This window comes from Balaenoptera ricei, chromosome 1 (genome assembly GCF_028023285.1).
Source record: "Balaenoptera ricei isolate mBalRic1 chromosome 1, mBalRic1.hap2, whole genome shotgun sequence".
Classification (NCBI taxonomy): Eukaryota; Metazoa; Chordata; class Mammalia; order Artiodactyla; family Balaenopteridae; genus Balaenoptera; species Balaenoptera ricei.
This window is the reverse complement of record NC_082639.1, coordinates 100378820-100398738: the sequence shown is the minus strand read 5'-3', so window position 1 is coordinate 100398738 and position 19919 is coordinate 100378820. Positions and strand designations below refer to the sequence as shown.

The window sequence follows — 19919 nt, the reverse complement described above, 5'->3', positions numbered from 1 at the left end:
GTTCCTCCATATTTTACTAGCATTACATACAGGGGATTTTATGCCAGATTCCTGGTCAGGTGCTCTTCATGGGGGCCACCGTGCCCCTGGATCCCATATAGACCAAGTGCTCTCAGTCTTTATATCCAGAACCCAAATGAAGCTCAAAAACTACTGGAAGGTGGGGGTGGGGTCCTGAAATCAGCAACACTTCCCTTAATGGAGGCGAGCACTTCCCCAGCTCTGGGAGAAACCCAGACTCTCAGAAGCAGCTGACTTTTCTTCATCCAAAAGAGAGTTAGGTCTATATGGCAGAATCAAAAGTTCTAAATAAAAATGGCTTCTCTGATGAACAGAAGTTTGCCACCGATCACACTGATAAGAAACCTTTTAGAAGATGTCTTGCGCTTCCCTGGTGGCGCAGTGGTTGAGAATCTGCCTGCCAATGCAGGGGACACGGATTCGAGCCCTGGTCTGGGAAGATCCCACATGCCGCGGAGCAACTGGGCCCGTGAGCCACAATTACTGAGCCTGCGCGTCTGGAGCCTGTGCTCCGCAACGGGAGAGGCCATGATGGTGAGAGGCCCGCGCACCGCGATGAAGAGTGGCCCCCGCTTGCCGCAACTAGAGAAAGCCCTCGCACAGAAACGAGGACCCAACACAGCCATTAAAAAAAAAAAAAGAATAGCAGTGTTTAAAAAAAAAAAAAAAAAAAAAAAAGAAGATGTCTTAACTCCAAACAGTATCTCCAAACTGGGTCTAAATGAACTTTTACAGGGTTCATTTGGGACATGAGGAAACAGAAGGTGTCAACAGGGCCTTTGTGCTTATTGGGAAAATGAGGAGAGGCAGAACCATCCGTGAGACCTGTAGTTCTGCCTTTTCTCTAGGAAGCAAGAAAAATTGCGAACTTTGCTTAAGGGCGATGGAGTGGAATAGTCTCAGAGCTAAGCAGACCACACACACATTACATTCTGGCTAGCCTCTTGTTTGTTAAAAACTTGAATTGCAACCAGGTTCCTTTCTTGAGAAGGAAGGCGCTAGGGCCCAGGAGTGAGGTGCTGGCTTTGTTGTGTGACCACAGATTCTGGTTACGTACTAATTTCCTCTAGGGCTTGAGATGAAGTCAGTAAACCACAACCTTCAACATGCTCTGCTCAGGCGGCAGCAGTGGCTTCTCAGTGCTGTCTCGGCCATGACACACATCTAATATGCCCTCCCTTAACCCACTTGTAGACTGTCTGTCTTGCCCTGCAGCATGGACCAAAGAGAGATTCTGCAGAAGTTCCTGGATGAGGCCCAAACCAAGAAAAGTAACAAAGAGGAGTTTGCCAATGAATTTCTGGTAAGTCCTATGTGTGACATTCTCAGGGTAGTTACATAGACTGTTTGATGACAGTGGTCCAACTCTCCTAGACCAACTTGCTCTTGGGATAAACTGACCTTTCAGGGGAAGAAGGCAACCTAAAAGTTTAACTTCTGTAAGTGGTTTTTGTGTATTTTAGATGTTCTCTCCAAAATATAGTTTTAAATATTTTGTTTGCTAGTTCTTAGAGTTTGACTAGGAATCCTACAGATGACATACATAATTCCAGTTGTATAAATCTAATATTAATTGAACATCTGGAGTTCCCAGGTATCTGAGTTGTGGTTTAGGCTTCAAATGACTAATTTTAATTAATATCAAGAGGAAAGAGACCAAGATTAACTTTTCATAGGGCATTACGCTTTTAGCCTCCCATGGGTTCCATTTGGATAACAGAAACTCTTGAAGAGCACCGAAACTACTTTCTGCCATATTTCTTTTTTCTTTTTTTTTTCATGAAGCAAAAAATATGAGAACATGCATTTTTGCAATAACAGGGTTTCCTTAATCTTCTTTTGCTTGGAGGGGTGGAATGGCTAGGATGGGGAGTGGAGAAAAGTGAGGGATGGAAAGAAACATAAGCACAAGGTAGGCTGGGGTCAACTGGATTTGATTATCCAGAGGAACACTGCGTCTCCTCTGGGGGAACGGTGCTTACTGATGCAGTGGCAGCTGGGTAGGCCTCACTCATCCTATAACCCAGCACATCAGATGACGTAGGATGTCTGATAGTACCTGTCATGTATTTTGGAATACTTCCAGCTGGTGTTTCAGAGTTATAAGAACTTCAAACTTTACCTTTTCAGCTATGAGGAAATGGGAAAAATAAGGGAATTTAAGTAAAAAATCTGAAATTAAATCATGACAGTGTCATCAACCAAATTATCAACTATTTGCCATGTTCCTTAATCTCACCAAGTCTCTGTTTCCTGACTTCTGAAATGCGGATCATAATGAATGTCCTACCTCTCTGCACAAGATTATTGTGATGACTAAATAGCAATAATAATAATACTTAAATGTGGTCATTCATTCAGTAATATTTATTGAGCACCTTCTATGTACCAAGTTTAGTTTTAGGCACTGAGGATATAGCAGTGAACAAAATAAGAAACTTTGCCCTCATGGAGCTAACATTCTGGTACCAGATAGTAGATGTGAAAACACTCTGTAAAGTCCCGAGTGATTAGATGTTATGATTGAATGATTGCATATTATGGTAGAAACCCCTGTGTCAGCTCAACTTGGATAATGCGTGGTGTCATGAAAAATGCACTCTAGTTGCCACTAGCCAGGCAGTCTTAGTCCTTCTGAGTAGAGTTAGCAGGGAGGGAGGGGAGGTAGAAAGCCTGGCCTATGTGTCTTAGACATGTGCCTGCCCCTGGGCTATATCTCCTGAGCCAAATTCCCCCAATGCAGAGAGGTAAAAAGTGAGGTGAGGGGGCAGTGGCAGCCTCTGTTATTTTGGTTGTGTTTTTAAAAATAATATAGACTACATCCCTAATATTTTACCTTGTCTTAGCTCAGTCACTACAGTCTTTCACCAAAATATAGCAGCTACCTCACCTCCTGTTTTCTCTGCCTCTAGCCTTGCCCCACCTTCAATCAATTTTCTGTTTAACACCCAAGTGATCTTTTAATACTACAGATCTGGTTATTTTTTCCCTGCTTAAAAACCTTTTATAGTTTGTATTTTTTCCAGCTGTTTAAAACTGTGAACTATAATACGCATTTAGAAAAGCACATAAAATGTAAGTATAACTGTAAAGCAGCCATCACCCAGGTCAAGGGATAGAACACTGTCAGCCCCAGAAGACCTCTACATGTCCCTTCCCCATCAGGTCCCTCATCCCCACACCCACACTGTCCTGCCCTGCCGAGGAATGATCACTATCCTGACTTTTATATTAATCACTTCCTTGCTTTTCTAGCTCCTAATTCTAAGGACCTTGTTTTTGGGTGGTGATTAAGTGGAACCTCACTGTTCACTGACTCATGTCCTCCAGTGGAAAAACAGAGTCTTTCCCTCAGCCCCACCTAAAGGTTTAGCTGAAATACCAGAGAGAGTAGCTTCGGGGGAGTTGGGGAGCCTTGAATGAGGCCAGGCTACTTGCTTGGACAAGGTGGATACCACCCTTAAACTGGAAGCCTTTCCACCTGGTCATATACCACATTCCACCTTCAGCCCTTAATATCTTCTCCCAGGATTTGATGTTTCTGAGGTTTGAGGGCTGATTCTGTGACACAAGGCCACTGCTGGCCTGAATTGGTGGTGCCTCTGTGGGAATTATCAAAAATCATCTCTACTTCCTGGTAGACATTCTGTACACCCTGCCCCCCACTGAGTCCATGGCTTAGATTTCAGTCCTCACTTCCCCCTTGGCCAAGTATCTTTGTGCAGAGCACAAAGCCCTACTATGACAGCTAGAGCCAATACCATGCTGCTTTGATCTTTTCCCCATGCCAAGACTAAACTCAATAATCCTTCTGTAGTTGAAACTGCCACTGACCACTCCTATAAGGTTTTCATGCATTCATTCAAATATTTATTGAGTGCTTACTATGTGCAAAGCATTGTGCTAGATGCTGGTTCTGCAATGCAATACTCCAAGCTTTGGTGGAGCTTATTTTCTAAGACATTAGAGGATGTCTTAGAGAGGGAGACATTAAACAACCAATTACTCTATTAAATATTTAATTATAACTGTGATAGTCTTGGTGGGGTGTCAAGGAAGCATCACATTCATTATCTTATTTGTTACTCATTTAAAAAAAACCCTATGAGGTAGTTCTGATCTCTGACTTACAGATAAGGAAACTGAGGCTCTGAGAGGGTAAATAATTGGCCTAAGCTCACTCAGCTGTTCAGCCATAGACATGAAATTTAACCTGGATCTGTCATATCAGAGCCTGTGAAATTAATCCCTATGCAATAATGTCTTGCTTCAGCCACTAACCGTAGTCCCTCAAAGGGCCTAGCATGAGGGTAAGTCTCTAGTTAACATAGCTTCTATACAGCAGAAATAGCAGTGTGCAACCACACTATTGAAAATTTCTTAAAGTACTTGAAAAAAAATAAAGCCTTATTGTTGTTATTTTTTATAAAATAATATTATTGCAAGGTAAAATAAAATAAATTCACCATAGTACCAGCATCCCAACAAATACAGTTTTGGGGGTTGTAGAAATTCTAGTTTTTGTCCATTTATATTGATAGGATGCCTTTTATATTACTGTAATTATAAGCATAGCTGCAATTTTGTATTCTCATATTTTCACTTAACATTGTAACAAAACTATCATGTTGGTTAAAATCTATATTAATGACTTTTAATGCAGGATAGTATGATGAAAATATAATAATCAAAGTAATAGCTAACACTTCTATACCTCTTATAGAAACTGTTCTAAGCACTTTTATATGCCAACTCATTTAATCTATTGAGGAAGGCACTGTTATTATTTCCATTTTATGGATGAGGAAAATGAGACACAGAGAAGTTAACTGACTCACTCAGGATCACATAATCAGTAAGTGGTGGAACTGAGTTTCGAGTTCAGGCAGTCTTGCTTTACCATCTGTACTTGTAACAACTTTGGAATTATATAAATCTGGGTTTAAATTTTCGTTCTGCCTATAATTAGCTATGTGACCTTGAGCAAATTAACTAAAAAGTGGTAACAAATAATATTCACTTTGCAGAATTGCTGTGAAGATAAAAGAATGAATATATAAAAAACCTGACATGTAGTAGGCACCCAAATAATTTAATTATTTCTCTACTTTGGAAATTGAGGTTGTTTCTCATTTTTCCGGATTATTGATAAAACTGCAATGAATGTTTTTCCATGTGGTTTTCCCCTTCGTTTGCGATTATATCCTGGGGCTAGATCCCCACAAGTGTTATTATTCCTGGACCAAAGAGTATTAGCATCTAATTGGTTAAGTTTTGCCAAATATATTTCCAACAGAGTTTTAAAAATTTGCGATATCTGAATTTATCATCTTCTTTACCACCTTGATAGTCTCGATTTAATATCTAAAAAACGTAGTAATAGATAAAATTTTTGACTGCTTATCATATCCTAGGCAATCTAAGTGGTTTACCATATATGATCTTAATCACTACAACAACCCCAAGAGGAAAGCATTATCTTCATTTTACCCATGAAGTGGCAAAACCAGGATTTGAAACTCTGGTATGTTTGATTCCAAAGCCTCTTAGCCACTAAAACTGCATCAAGCAAAACCATAACATGTTTTATTTTTCTAATTTAATTAGTGTAAAATTGTACTTTGTTATGTTAATTTGATTTATTTTATTTTTGAGCCTGAAAATTTTCCATGACTAATTTCAATCTGCATTTCCTCATATAAACTTTCAGTTCATGTACTTTCCACAATAGCTAATCATGGAACCATGTTCCAGACTCTGTGCTTGAGTGCTTCACGAACAGAACCTTATCTAATTCCCAAAGAGCCCTTTATAATGAATGGCTAACAAAGTCCCACACGGACCAGCAGCCGAGTGCTTCTCCAGCTTCTTACAGCATGTTCATTTTCTTGTCCTTGTCATGCTTCCTCTGCCACAGGACTTTGCACACATGCTGTTACCTCTGCCTTGAATATTCCCTCACACTCCTCTTCACCTAGTTAACACTTCATAATTCTTCAGATAACAGTTTGGTGGTCACTTTACCAGAGAAGCCTTCCTTGACCTCCCTAAATATATCGAGTAAGTTCTCAGCACCATGTGTCATTTTTTAAAAGTTTCTTCTTCCCCCACCCTCACCCCAGCTGAACTGAAGGTATTCATAGCACTTATTACAGTTCCAGTTTTACATTTATGTGTCTGATTATTTGATTAACGTCTGCTTTCCCATCGGATTGTAGCTCCACAAAGGCAAGGCTCAGATTTAGTTCTGCTTATATTGATATCCTCAGCGTCCGGCATAGTATTTGCTATGTAGTAGACACTGAGGGTCAGAGAAATTAAACAACTTACCTAAGGCCATGGATTTCATAAGTGGTAGAACTCAGATATGAAAGAAAGCTGTTTAACTTTTGAGCTTGTGCTCTTGGTCCCCTCCCGCCACCCCACTCTATTGTTTCCAATTTATCCATTGGTCTTAACTTCTTAAACTTAAAAAAAAATCATAGAATATAACATATACACAGAAAAGTGCTTTAAACACAAACATACAATTTAACAATTAGTAATAAAGCAGGCATCTATATAAGCATCACTCAGATCAAGAAGTAGAACATTGCCCACACCCCAGAAATCCCTTGGGTGTCCTTCCAGATCACAACTCCCCCCAACTCCCACCTGACTAGAGGTAAACACCATCATGAGATTATTTTTTTCTTTGTTTTTCAGCATAGCTTCAAGGCATATATATCACTAAGCAGAGAGATTAATTTTACGTGTTTTTGAATTCTATGTAAATAAAATCATGTTATATATACATTTTTAATATCTTCCTTCTTTCACTCTACATTGTGTTTCTAAAATTCATTGGGTTGCATGTAGCTGGGTCTTAATTCTTTCTAATTATTTTTATGAATCCTGTCAAGGTTCAGTATATGCAATTACCGTTGTGATCACAGAGTGCATGGAGAGAGGCCAAGCAGTCACTTAGGGTGGTATTAACTATTTGGGGTCACTGTAGTCCCGTGTCTTGACTTTAGCTTTGCTGGTCTAAAAATTCAATTTTGTCAGTACACTGAGAGTGATCAGATCAGGCAAACACATAAGAAATTCACCAGAAACAAGAATGCCAGTTTATTAATTTTAGACAGAGAAAAATCACTATCAAACAGAGTAGAAGTTTGCATTGACTGGCCAGCATATTCTCCAAATTTGGAGAGAAACTTACACGAGAAGCCAATGATAATCAGAAAGTTGCTTGAAGAGCATAGTGATTTTAATGGCCTCAACTGTGATGGTATGAAGTCTTCATCTCCCTGTTTGAACCCTCAGGCTGGTGGCCACCACTCTTTTCTGGACAACGCTAGGGACTTTACTTTCCTGCTTCTAAGCTTAATGAGGGCCATCCTCTTCCATTAGTGTATTTTTTTAATCCGATTGATGATAATTTACAGAGGAATAGGTATTCACTTTGGTCAACTACTGCAACCGATTGTGGTTTTATGACATGTACATTTTAGCCACTGTATTAAATATGGGTTAAGGCTTGGTTATGTGTTTTTATGCTGGTCAATTTGCTACATGTCTTTATGTTTAAAACTCCTTAGATGTTTTTTTTCTTTTCTACATTGGAGGTAGTTGAGGCATCTTGATTTAGAAAGCATGTGTAAAAGTATGAATTGTGTAGAAAAAGTGAGAGCTTAGCTAATGACGATTTGTGCTAAATATGCATATATGAGCTCATTGGATGTCTATATGTATTTGTTCAAAGGCTGGATATGAATACAGAGATATGAACACAGCTTCATGTAGGTAGGGTAATTTGAGTACGGTGTATTTTCTTCCTTCTAAAAAATGTTTTGGAGTGAAGAAACCACAAAGGGAAATACAAATAACAAAAATGTCACTAATAACACTTTACTTATCAAATGCACCTATACTTAAAACATTATAATCCTAATGTTGACCAGCATTCAGAAATATGCAGTCTCCTACATTGCTGGTATACCAGTCTCATACATTGCTGGTATAACTTTCTGGAGGCAAAATTTGTATACGCGTTCTGATATGTATTTAGTAATATGGATCAAAAGCCTTTAAAATGGGCAAGTTCTTTGATCACTCCAAAAAATTCATCTGAAGGAAATAATGAAAGATATTTATATAGATTTTGGCCACCTATTTTAATATTGTTCATAATTATTGTTTAGGAAGATTGGAAGCAACTTAAATGCCCAATAGTATAAAGGAGCGGGTTAGGTAACTCATGTTGCATCTCATACAGTAGAATACTCTGCCACCATTAAAAATAATGTAGAGGGCTTCCCTGGTGGCGCAGTGGTTGAGAATTTGCCTGCCGAGGCAGGGGACACGGGTTCGAGCCCTGGTCTGGGAAGATCCCACATGCCGCGGAGCGACTGGGCCCGTGAGCCACAATTACTGAGCCTGCGCGTCTGGAGCCTGTGCTCCGCAACAAGAGAGGCCGCGATAGTGAGAGGCCCACGCACCGCGATGAAGGGTGGCCCCCGCCTGCCACAACTGGAGAAAGCCCTCGCACAGAAACGAAGACCCAACACAGCCATAAGTAAATAAATAAATAAATTAAAAAAAACAAAAACAAAAAAACCCATTGACTTAAAAAATAATAATAATGTAGAATAATACAAATTGATAAGTAAAGAGAGCAAGTTACAAAACCCTATATGCAGTGTGATCCCATCTTCATTACACATGTATAGATAAAAGTTGGAATGTAATATTTCAAAATATTAAGAATGATTAACTGAGTAGTGGGGCTATAGGTGAGTTTTAATCATCTTTTCCGGGTTCTCTATATTTTAAAATTTCTCCAATTAATATGCATTACTAAAAAATATGCATTACTTTTTTATTTAGAAATCTATATTAAAATTTTTCCTTTAGTGTTGTTGGAATCCATTTAAATAGTAAAAAGCCAAAAAAAAAAAAAGGAATTTTATGTTTCCTGGAGATGAGGTGCTTTTGTAGAAAAGGTAAATATCATATTTATTAAATACAAAGACATATTTATTAAATATGAAGGATTCAATGAACCTTAATAGAAAGAAGGTATCCAGTTGTGAAGGTCAAGTACTAATGACGGTTTATAATGCACTAGAAGTCAGATTGGTATTATAGCAGCTTCTGGAGACTTATCATAGACAGACCAGAGAAGACCTGGATACATCTTAGTTCTATAGAGAAGATCTAGACACATCCTAGTTCTATATTTATTTATGGTAACAATGTTAGCCAAGCAGTCACGAACACAGTACCTCCTGCATAGCAAGTGCCCAAACATCTGTTGGATTGAAATGACTCATTTATGTGAATCAGCCTATCACTAGAACATACTTATCAGGATTTCCTGACTTTTGTGCCCATTAAGGTGTAGTTTTTTGCTGCTTGCACTGGAATAAATATATCACATTACCTCTAAAGCTAATTTCTCCCAACTGCATCTCCAGTCTTTCACTAGGGGCCATCCAGGCCCACATTTTCAGTTATTCACAGGACATTTAAAATACACTTTAAATACATGTCTTGCCATATCCTCACATTGTATTTATCTAAAGCTGAACCTCTTGGTTTACTCACCCCGGTTTAGCTATTGCTTACCCACCTGCTCGCTTACCTGGCTATTGGACGGCCGCCCAATCCCCATAAGTTTGCCTGTCTAGCTGGAGATGATTGTATGCACACTCAGTTCAGTCTTGTCCCACATTCCTACTAGTGGTACCCTTGTTTACTGGATGTAGAGGCCTGAGCTCCTAATTCCGTTTCTTAGCATTCATGCTTTATCCCGTTGGAGGCTTGGAATAGATAGTACTGACCTGCAGTTGTAAGGCATTAAGGAACTATCCTGAGAAACTCTGGAGACAGCCCAGCTTTGAGTCCCCTCTTCCGCCTGGCCCAGGAGGGCCAAGACTGATTTTTCCCACACCCAAATGTAACTTATGCTGTTTTCTATATAATAGTGTAGTCCTCCAAAGCAAAGGTATTGTGGTCTTGTGCTTCCTTTTTCCTTTCTGTTCTCTTTTGGGAGTGACCTTAGTTCATTTACTAGTAATTACTTTTCTAGTCAATGAGATGAACATGCAATAGGTTCAGTCCTGATTCCTAGAGATTCATGGCCAGGACCTTGGTTCTGTTTTCCTGTCTTGAAAGGAAAGGGGTAGTACAGTCCACAAACCAAATCAGCTTATTGTTAGCTTATCAAGCATGAACAGTATCTGGTTTCTCATACATTCCAACTTATCAGGGGCTCAGGAGGTCCCTTTTCTTTATTTTCTCAGCAACTTTTCCTTATTCCCCAATTGCTCTTGTTGGTGCTGCCTCTAGGGGACTCACACCCACTTGGTGGTTGGTAGAGAAATACTTTCTCCCTTTAACCTATCTTTTCTCCCCCAATCCCAGCCCACCCCCATAACCCTACTTCTCTTCTATACCCTTTTGCTTCCTACCCTCAGAGTTTCTCTTTTTCTGGTGAGGTTTATCAGTTCTCTGTCCTAAGTTGGCTCTGATTTTTTTCTCTGTTGGGGTGTTGGAGCCTGGGGGGTCTAGCAGGGAGAGAAGGGGAATGAGAACAAGATCTTCACAGTGGTTTGACCTCTAGGTAAGATATCTGAAAAAAAAAATCTTTCACGCTTTCCAAATTAACAATTCTACAGGCATTTCCTATGTGATGTTTTGCTAAAAGAATGTCCCCATTTGTCATCCAGCCAGATAACTCGGGGAGAAGGAACAGAGTAGGAAATAAAAAGCCATTCTCTCCCATTGTTGAAGGTGGCAGTGAAGACAGCTAAACAAACATAGGTTAAACACACACACACACACACACACACACACACACACACACAACTTTTATCTGTGAAATTTTACCCAATTAATTTAGGCATATCTTTCAAAAAGAGCTTTGCCTACGGCATTCTCCCTGGAAAGCATTCCGCAAGCAAGCAAAGCAAAACAAATAAAAACAGTGTAACAGGGAGTATGCACGAGGCTCTGTTCTGGAAATTTGTAGAATGAACTGCTCTGGGAGTTGACATCTTTTCAGCAGCCCTGGAATCAATGGCAACCTGAAAATTACCATTCTGAAGGTGCACAAGAGCAGAGAGAGCTGAAAAATTGGTATAACTTGGAAATTGATACAAACTGGAAATATTTTATATTCCTTCACGTATTTGTGCCACATCCTTAAATTTCCAAACTAGCCCACTTACATCCATCTTGGTGTAAAAATATGCTGTATAATGATCATTTCAGCATCTCTCCTCCTAAATCCAATTCTGAAAACCCACAAGAATTCAAACCATGGTAAGAAATTAGGATTTAAGAACTAACTGTATACCTGCTTTTAAATAGGTTGCCTGTGTCTGATCTAACTCTAGAAACAGAAAAAAAATGGTCATTAGAACAATACATGCTGGCATTTGTGGTCCAGCAGATAAACAGGCAGTGGCTGTCTGTTCCATTTATCATCCTTAGTTGGAAAAAGCTTACACTCCTATACTTTGAGTTGTTATAATAATTAATGATCTATTTATTATTTGGAAAGTATCACTTTAATTAGATTCTAGATATTTGATAATTCTTTGTATTTTGGACTCCCAGCTAACAAATGTTTCATGACCCCAACTTTTTTTCTCTCCTTTCAGACTCAGTTATCAGGTTATCCTGAGCTAATTTTGAAATCTAATGATGAGTTTAGATGATTTGTTGGAACAAATTTCTATTCTCAACTACCTCTTTTATCTCTCTGTCTCTCTGTGTCATCATTCCTTTATTTTAGGCTCTCCCTTCCTCACCCATTTTTTTTTATGACTTAGTTATGAGTCTCCTTAAGTAAACTCTTACAGATAGACACACATCCTAATTGTGTGAAAACTCTATATGAAATATAAACAACTAAGTAAAATATTTAACAATTCCCTTCTTTCTAAGTTTTTCTTGTTGCCAGTCACATGAGAAAATTTCTTTTTCTATTTCCTTATTTTTCTCTATTAGTTTACCCTGTGGAACAAAATAGATCATAATTATGGGTGAGAAAAGCAAAAGCAGTACCAGGTATATATTTATGAGAAAGGAAAAGGGACCATGGTTTTAAAGAAGTGATGTAACATATAATTGTCAGTGACATCAGTTTGTACAATCTTGAAAAACTTAGAAATCAATCTTTGGAAGGCTCATAATTGTGGGACAGTAGCAAATATGGGGAAATTAGCTTGGGTCCAACTGGGGAGAATCTTAAGTACCTGACTAAGGAGTTTTGACTTTTTCCTGGTAGCAAGGGGGATTCACTGAAGTAGTTTTTAGCATGAGAGAGATAAGAAAAGCAATACTTTAGTAAGATTAAGTTAGCATAATTATGCTTAATGGATTTGAACAGGGAAAGAGAAAAGTATGAAGATGAGTTAAGAAGCAACTGTAACAGTTCAAGCTTTAAGGGAAAGGGCCTGAATTAAAGTATCTGTAGGGGCATAGGAAGGAAAGTTCATGCAAAATATTGCATGGGAAGAATCAGTTACACTTGCTGACTGAGTTAGAGGTGGGAATTGTGGGAAATGGGGAACCAAAAGTAACACTCAGTTTCTAGAGTATGGTTGCCTGGGGTAAAGATAGTGCCATTGGCATTAACTGTAGGGACGGTGATAATTTTAGTTTTAGATGTGCTGAGTTTGAGGCTGCAGTAAGACACCCAGGTGGAAATGTCTAGGGTATGGTTGGAAATTCAGGACTGGCACTTAATAGTCAAATCTTAATGAAGAAATTTGAGAGTTATCCGATAGGAGTTGGAATTATAGTTCAATTTGAATTAGTTAAATAAATTTAAAAAAAACTGGTATGCCTTCTATAAGAGATGATATCTCTGAGCAAATGTATTTAGTGAGAAGAGCAGAGAGTTGAGGTCTTAACTTTGGAACCTTGGATAATTCACAATTAGAAGATAGAAGCAGACATAGAGGCAGTAAGAAAGAATGAGAAGAGGGAAAGAGAAGTCAGAGAAGAAAGAGGAGAACCAAAATAATGTAGACTAATAAGGTCAAAGGGAGGAGGAAATTTCAAGAGGGAAGTTAAGTTAAAGAGAATGAAGACTGAGAAGATGTTGAGGCATCTGACCCATAGGAAGTAATTAATGATCTTCATGTGACCAAGTCACTATTAAATAGTGGGCAAATAATGAAAATTATTTTCTGTAGTTCAGTTCAATAAATATTTATTAGCTATCAGAGATGTTTTTCCCTTACCTTTCTCAAATTGAGTAAGGATCGATAAAGGTCAGATCTACTAAATGCAGTTTCTTTGAATGATAAGGGAGTTGAAATCTAGGACAAGGTTGATTTATCAGAAGGAGCTAAAGAGAAACTATCATTTCCTCTGACCTGAAATTTTGCTCTATACTATAATGTTGGCAAGTGAGAATAATTTTATTTATTTATTTATTGTTTTATATAGTAACAACACCTTTTCTTTATTAAACATGTACTCTGTACCAGTGCTTCACATACGATAACTCACTTAATTCACCCACAACTCTAAGGTAACTATCCCCCCATTTTACTTACAAAGCAACTGAGACACAGAAAGATTAAATACCTTGCCCAGCTTCATTCAGCCAGTAACTGTGGGAGTCAGAATTCAAACCCTAGTTTATCCAACTCAAAAATATACCTCAGAATAAACCACAGAGCTGGTTAACAATACAGATGCCCACCCACCTCTGGTGACTGCCATTGACTAAGTCATGGGGTGCAGATCACGGTACAGGTTAAGCCCCACCTCAGGTTCTAGACTACCTCAGTTTAGTTTAAAATAGCCCTGTAATAGCTGTAAAGAAAGTAAGTCAAACTTTTAATATCTGACTCTTTGGGTGGAACACAGGGTGTGTTCAGAAGATATTATTTTTTTAATATTCACTGGTTTCACCCCTAAGTTTTAGCTATTTGCAACTCAGTTGCATTAAGTGTGACCTTTTCGCTTCTCCAAATGTCACTAAACTCTGTTGTCTTTATGCTCTGAGGCTCTATTCTGAATGCAACCAGCCCCAGAGGATACTAAAACAGCTCAAGTGGAATGTTTGGACAGTGGAGAAGGAAAGCTCTCTGGAGATAGCTTCTTACCTCTTTTCTCTAGGATGATTTGATTTAATTACTGTAATTTTATTACAGACGCTGAAAAGACTATCCACCCAGTATAAGGCAGATAAAACCTATCCCACAACTGAGGCTGAGAGGCCCAAGAATATCAAGAAAAACAGATATAAGGATATCTTGCCCTGTAAGTTTCATTTCTCCCTTTAAACTTGTACCTTCTCTCAGATTCAATCATCTTATCTCTTTTTACCCGTTGGTTGCTGTTCCTAATCCTAGACCATGGCTTTGACAAATTAGTTGGTACTGTATATGACTACAAAAGAACATTCATTCATTCAGTCAGTCTTCAAACACTAATGAGCATCCACTATTCACAGTGCTAGTTCCTGACTTACAGAAAGCCCTCTAACCAAACCCTCTTAATTAGTCTGTCTTTCTTTTATATTATAGATGACCACAGTCGAGTAGAACTGTCCATGGTAACCTCTGATGAGGATTCCAGCTACATCAATGCCAACTTCATTAAGGTACATCCAATATTCCATATTTCTCTAGGTACCTAAAAAAATGGGGTAGAGGGGGGAGGGAGGGATACTGGACAAGAAGGAGAGTATATTATTTGTAGTCACCCCATGTAATTTCTGTTCCCCTTTAGGGAGTTTATGGACCCAAGGCTTATATTGCCACCCAGGGACCTTTGCCTACAACTGTCCTGGACTTCTGGAGGATGATTTGGGAATACAGCGTCCTGGTGAGTGCAGAGTTACTTTTGTTACTATATTCTCCAGTTTTTAGGGATGAAGGGGATAGGGTGTCAGGATATGTGACTGAAGTTTCCTATGTACATTAAAATCAGTGCTTTTTGGGGTCAGTCACTAGAATTTTGGTGTTCAGGCACCTTTTAGTCAAAATCACAATTTCACTATTGTTCAAGAAAATGAAAGTTCTCAACTTGACAGTCTCATTTGTTAACAAGAATTTACTGATTTGAATAGAGAAAAGGGAAGTGAGGACAGAGAAAAAGAAGGGTAGGAGCAACATTTTATAATTTATTAGGATTTCTTTTTTGGTTATAAAACAAAAAAAGAATAAACAACACTTTTTGACTCTGGGACCCATGTATTAACTGCTTTTTTAAACTATATCAGTGTTTAAGTTTCCATCTATTTCATCCCCCCAGATCATTGTTATGGCATGCATGGAGTTTGAAATGGGGAAGGTGAGTTGCTTTCTAGTAAATTGTGAAGATGACCATACTACCTAAAGGTAAAGGAAAGAAGAAAAAGAAGGGGGAAACTTGGTAGCAGAACTTTCCTTAACTTAAGTGACTTGGTAAAAATTTATGCTCTTCTTTCCTAGTTTTCAGTTTGGGAATGCCAAATGACTCTCAAGGCTTTTTTTTTTTTTTTTTTTAAACCTCTGAGAACCTCTTTCGCCCATTTTCCCAGTAGACTCTGTGTTTTAAAATAAAAATAAGGTATACTTTTTAAAGTAACAATTCATTTTCCTGTTTTTTTTTTTTTTTTTTAAAGGAAGTCCTTTATTTATTTATTTATTTATTTATTTATTTTTGGCTGTGTTGGGTCTTCGTCTCTGTGCGAGGGCTTTCTCTAGTTGCGGCAAGTGGGGGCCACTCCTCATCGCGGTGCGCGGGCCTCCCACTATCGCGGCCTTTCCTGTTGCGGAGCACAGGCTCCAGACCTGCAGGCTCAGTAGTTTGTGGCTCACGGGCCTAGTTGCTCCGCGGCATATGGGATCCTCCCAGGCCAGGGCTCGAACCCGTGTCCCCTACATTGGCAGGCAGACTCTCAACCACTGCGCCATGAGGGAAGCCCTTTCCTGTTGTTTTTAATCAGATATTTTAAACTGCCAGTCAGAGCTTCTTTTGTGCTGCCCAGAATGGCCTTCACTAGCCACGTGTGGCTAGTGAGCACTTGAAATATGGCTGGTGTGACTGAGGAACTCAATTATTTTATTTTAATGAATTTAAATTTAAAGACTGATATTCAGTTCAGTTATTGGAAAACCTTGTTTGGAACAAGTTGGGTATGTGAATCTTTTTCAACCATAAATTTTATGAAATCTAAATGGAAATTAAATATTTCCAGTTAAAGTTTAGCATATTAATTGAAATGTGCCATAAATATAAAATACACACTAGATATTGATGACAGTTTAAAAATGTCAAATATCTAATAACTGTTTTATATTGAGTACATGTTGAAAAAATTTTTGATGTATTTGGCTAAGTAAGATATATTATTAAAATTAATTCCACCTTTTTTCATTTTTGAATGTGGCTCTTAGAAAAATTTTAATTACATATGTAGCTCATATTATGTTTCTATTGAACAATGCTCTTTAAACCTACTGTTGCCATTCTGAGTTGATACAATTCCAGTTAAAACCAAGGGAACTTGGGGTTTCAGTTAGCTTGTGCGGCTTTGTTTTAATCCTTTTGAAACACTGAAAATGTCAGATCCCTATTTCTACTTTTTCAGACTTCCAGGAAGTCTGCAATTTGTATATCCTTTAATGTTTGTTTTCCCATCTTTGGAGAATCCAGACATGGGTTGAAGCCCAAGGGGGTTAGAAATTCCTAACCTAAGGAGAAGGATACAGCTGAATTTGCTTCTGAATGAGGGAGGGGGTTTTCTTACCCAGAAAAGACTAGAATATATGGAGGGAAATCACTACATTCTGCTTTGTGCAACAGAAAAAATGTGAGCGCTACTGGGCTGAGCCAGGAGAAATGCAACTGCAACTTGGCCCTTTCTCCATATCCTGTGTAAGTATGATGTCTATTTCCATTATGGCTGAGTAAATGCTCCAGGACCTACTTTATAGAGAGTAGTCTTTGAATATTAGTCTTTGAAATAACTAATATTTTAATTTACTTCTTAGGAAGCTGAAAATAAAAAATCTGATTATACAATCAGGACTCTACAAGCCAAGTTCAATAGTGTAAGTATAGAACACTAGAGGTAACCTCAAAGCCTACAGAGATCAGGCAAGTAAATATATATGTATGTGATGCAGTCTGGGCATAAGATAATAGGAAGCGGTAGGGCCTTTGATGTTCTGGATAAATCATCATATCCAAAAGAGACCTTTGGTGTAATCTGTGTTCCCCAACCTACTCCATACCAATGGCACAATATGAAATGACAATATTTCTAGGATGAACAGAGGCTGTGTACAGTGTGTAGAGGCTGGGAACCAACTTGAGAGCTCAAGCTGCTTGGTTTCTCTAAGGCAAAGAGATTAGTACATCAACGCACCTGTGACCCATTTGAAGCACACCAGTTGGGAAGTTCTGGTTTGGACCATTTTCATATCTGCATTCTCCTGTGAGTGGGGCAGATAGAGACAGGCCAATAGTAAGTGACCTGAAATTACTTGTAATTGTTCTTAGAGGGCATATGGTCCCAGAGGCCTATAGGGAAGAAATCTCCATAAACTGCAAAAAAATTATAGATAGATGCTACTTTGTAGGTCAGAGTAATCTTGTGATAGAATGAGGTGAAGCCCTAATCTTGAACTCTCCTTTTATTCTGGCTATTTTTATAGGAAACTCGAACCATCTACCAGTTCCATTACAAGAACTGGCCAGACCACGATGTGCCTTCATCTATAGACCCTATTCTTGAGCTCATCTGGGATGTGCGTTGTTACCAAGAGGATAACAGTGTTCCCATATGCATTCACTGCAGGTATGATGCTGTTGGATGAACCTTCTACCCAGAATAAACCAAATGTCCCAGTCTGGCCAAGACTCCTGCTTTAACTGAAGGAAGACTGACTTTGTTGGAATTTAAAGTCTGCATAAGATGTAGGCTCCTAATTCTAGGCTCACTTTTTCCAGTCAGTCAGAAAGGAATGAAGCTTAAAATTAGAATGATTGAAAGAGAAAAGTAAATAGCAGAAACTATAATGAATTCAACCTGAGCATTAAATTAATATTTTTTCTGATAAATTACTTGTGAACAGCACAGCTCTAGAGACTTTTTGCTGTGAGAAGTTACCTAGGATCTGTCCTGAGGCTCGGTGTAGCATGTGGCAATTGAAGCATGTTCTGAGAAATGGTAGGGTTTAGAAAGTTTTGTGGGCTCTAGATTTCTTCTTCCTCAAATCTGCCGGTGAAACTTTCCAGCTACTGTCAAAGATCCACTCTCTGCAAATATACATGCTACTGTGATCTTTTATTTCAGTGCTGGTTGTGGAAGGACTGGTGTTATCTGTGCTATTGATTATATGTGGATGTTGCTAAAAGATGGGGTGAGTTTCTCTCAACAGGCACTTGCCATTTTCTTAACCTTGCTACTTTTAGACTTAGAAATTGTTTAGTTCTTCAAAACATCTATCTCCACCATTCATCTTTTCTAGAATATTCACTTGTAGATTTGCTTTGTCAGACGATTAATTTAGTTCCTAAGTTGGTGGTCTCAAAATGTGGTCCCCAGACAAGAAGCTTCAGTATCACCCGAGAACTTGTTAGAAATGCAAAATTTGGGGCCCCATGTCGGATGAATTGAGCAGAAACTCTTGGGGGTGGCGGGCAGGGACGGCCCAGCAAGCTCTCCAGGTGCTTCTGGAGAGAAGTAGTTTTGAGAACCACAGCCCTGAATCACAGTTACCCTTCCTTTAGCCACGCTCCTTTAGCAGACGAACTCAATTTACTGCAAATTTTGTGTTCCAATCTGTAAATTTTTTTAAGTCTAACAGGAAATGAGAAGTTTAAAATATGGGCTTTAGACTTATTTGCAAACTTCTTTTAGTTCATTAAACTCTCATACTTACTCACCTACTGAGATTTCTCCCTCATTATATTTTTAACTTCAGACATTTGATCACCCCATGTGAAATCATTTTGAAGAGTTTCTTCAGTATTTTGTAGGCTCTAAATCATGGTGCAAGTGATGAGAAACCTCATTGGTTTAAAAAATGCATTCCTTTTTCTAGATAGGAATAAAGGAGTAAGATATTTTTTCCTTTTATTTGGTAGATAATTCCTGAGAACTTCAGTGTTTTTAGTTTGATCCAGGAAATGCGAACACAGAGGCCTTCATTAGTTCAAACTCAGGTATGGACTGTGGTGAATAATATAACACATCTGAGCCTGGTTTCGTCTCTCTGTTTAATAATAATAAGGCATCCAAAAACAGCTGACTACTTTACTATCAAGGGTTTCAGTCCATTTCCATTTCCTCTAACTCTGAATATCCCAATATTTTTCCTGTATCCCTTGCTCTGGACCAAATTCCTTTCATGCCTTATATTTTATAGCCTGTTCAGAAAATATTAAGAAAACAATATAATATTTCTTACAAAGGATGTTGAAAAAATTCAACAAGCTGTTTGACTTATTAGAAAGAAATAGCTGGGTCAGGTTAACTTGAAATTTTGTAGTGGTACTTCATTTCTGAAACCATAGAAAATCAGAGATCTGTAATTTCTTCTTCAGTAGGTGGTAACAGAATCTGCAGAATGAAGTCTATATGCTCATTTTAGAAAATGATAAAAAATTTAAAAATCATCCATAATCCTGTCGCCTAGAGGGAGCCACTGTTACTATTTTTCTATAGTTTCTCCTGGTCTTTATTCTTTGCATATTAAAAAATATTACCAAAAAAACCGTAATTACAATCATACTATATATATGATTATATATGTATCACAGTATTTTAACCTACCCCAGATTGCTCACACTTTTATTCTGTTAGAAATGCTTTTCCCCTGTTCTCTCCTCTCCAGCTCACGTTCTACCTCCTAGGTAAAACATTCCCAGCCCAAATCTCTCACTTTCTACAG

The 19919-nt window shown here is 38.4% G+C and overlaps 1 protein-coding gene across 4 annotated transcripts in view; it reads left to right on the top strand.

Annotated features, from left to right (window-relative positions):
* Positions 1 to 1237: 1237 nt before the first annotated feature.
* The window catches only part of PTPN22 (protein tyrosine phosphatase non-receptor type 22), a 59694-nt gene continuing 41012 nt past the window's right edge, over positions 1238 to 19919 (top strand). For 2 of the 4 annotated variants that reach the window (XM_059901148.1, XM_059901146.1), the window contains exons 1-10: positions 1238 to 1324; positions 14184 to 14292; positions 14559 to 14635; positions 14764 to 14859; positions 15289 to 15327; positions 16825 to 16896; positions 17013 to 17072; positions 17679 to 17821; positions 18320 to 18386; positions 19114 to 19191. In XM_059901148.1, coding sequence (XP_059757131.1) covers positions 1238 to 1324; positions 14184 to 14292; positions 14559 to 14635; positions 14764 to 14859; positions 15289 to 15327; positions 16825 to 16896; positions 17013 to 17072; positions 17679 to 17821; positions 18320 to 18386; positions 19114 to 19191 — 828 coding nt within the window. The remainder of the gene's footprint in view (positions 1325 to 14183; positions 14293 to 14558; positions 14636 to 14763; positions 14860 to 15288; positions 15328 to 16824; positions 16897 to 17012; positions 17073 to 17678; positions 17822 to 18319; positions 18387 to 19113; positions 19192 to 19919) is intronic. The other 2 variants (XM_059901147.1, XM_059901150.1) reach the window with 2 other exon arrangements.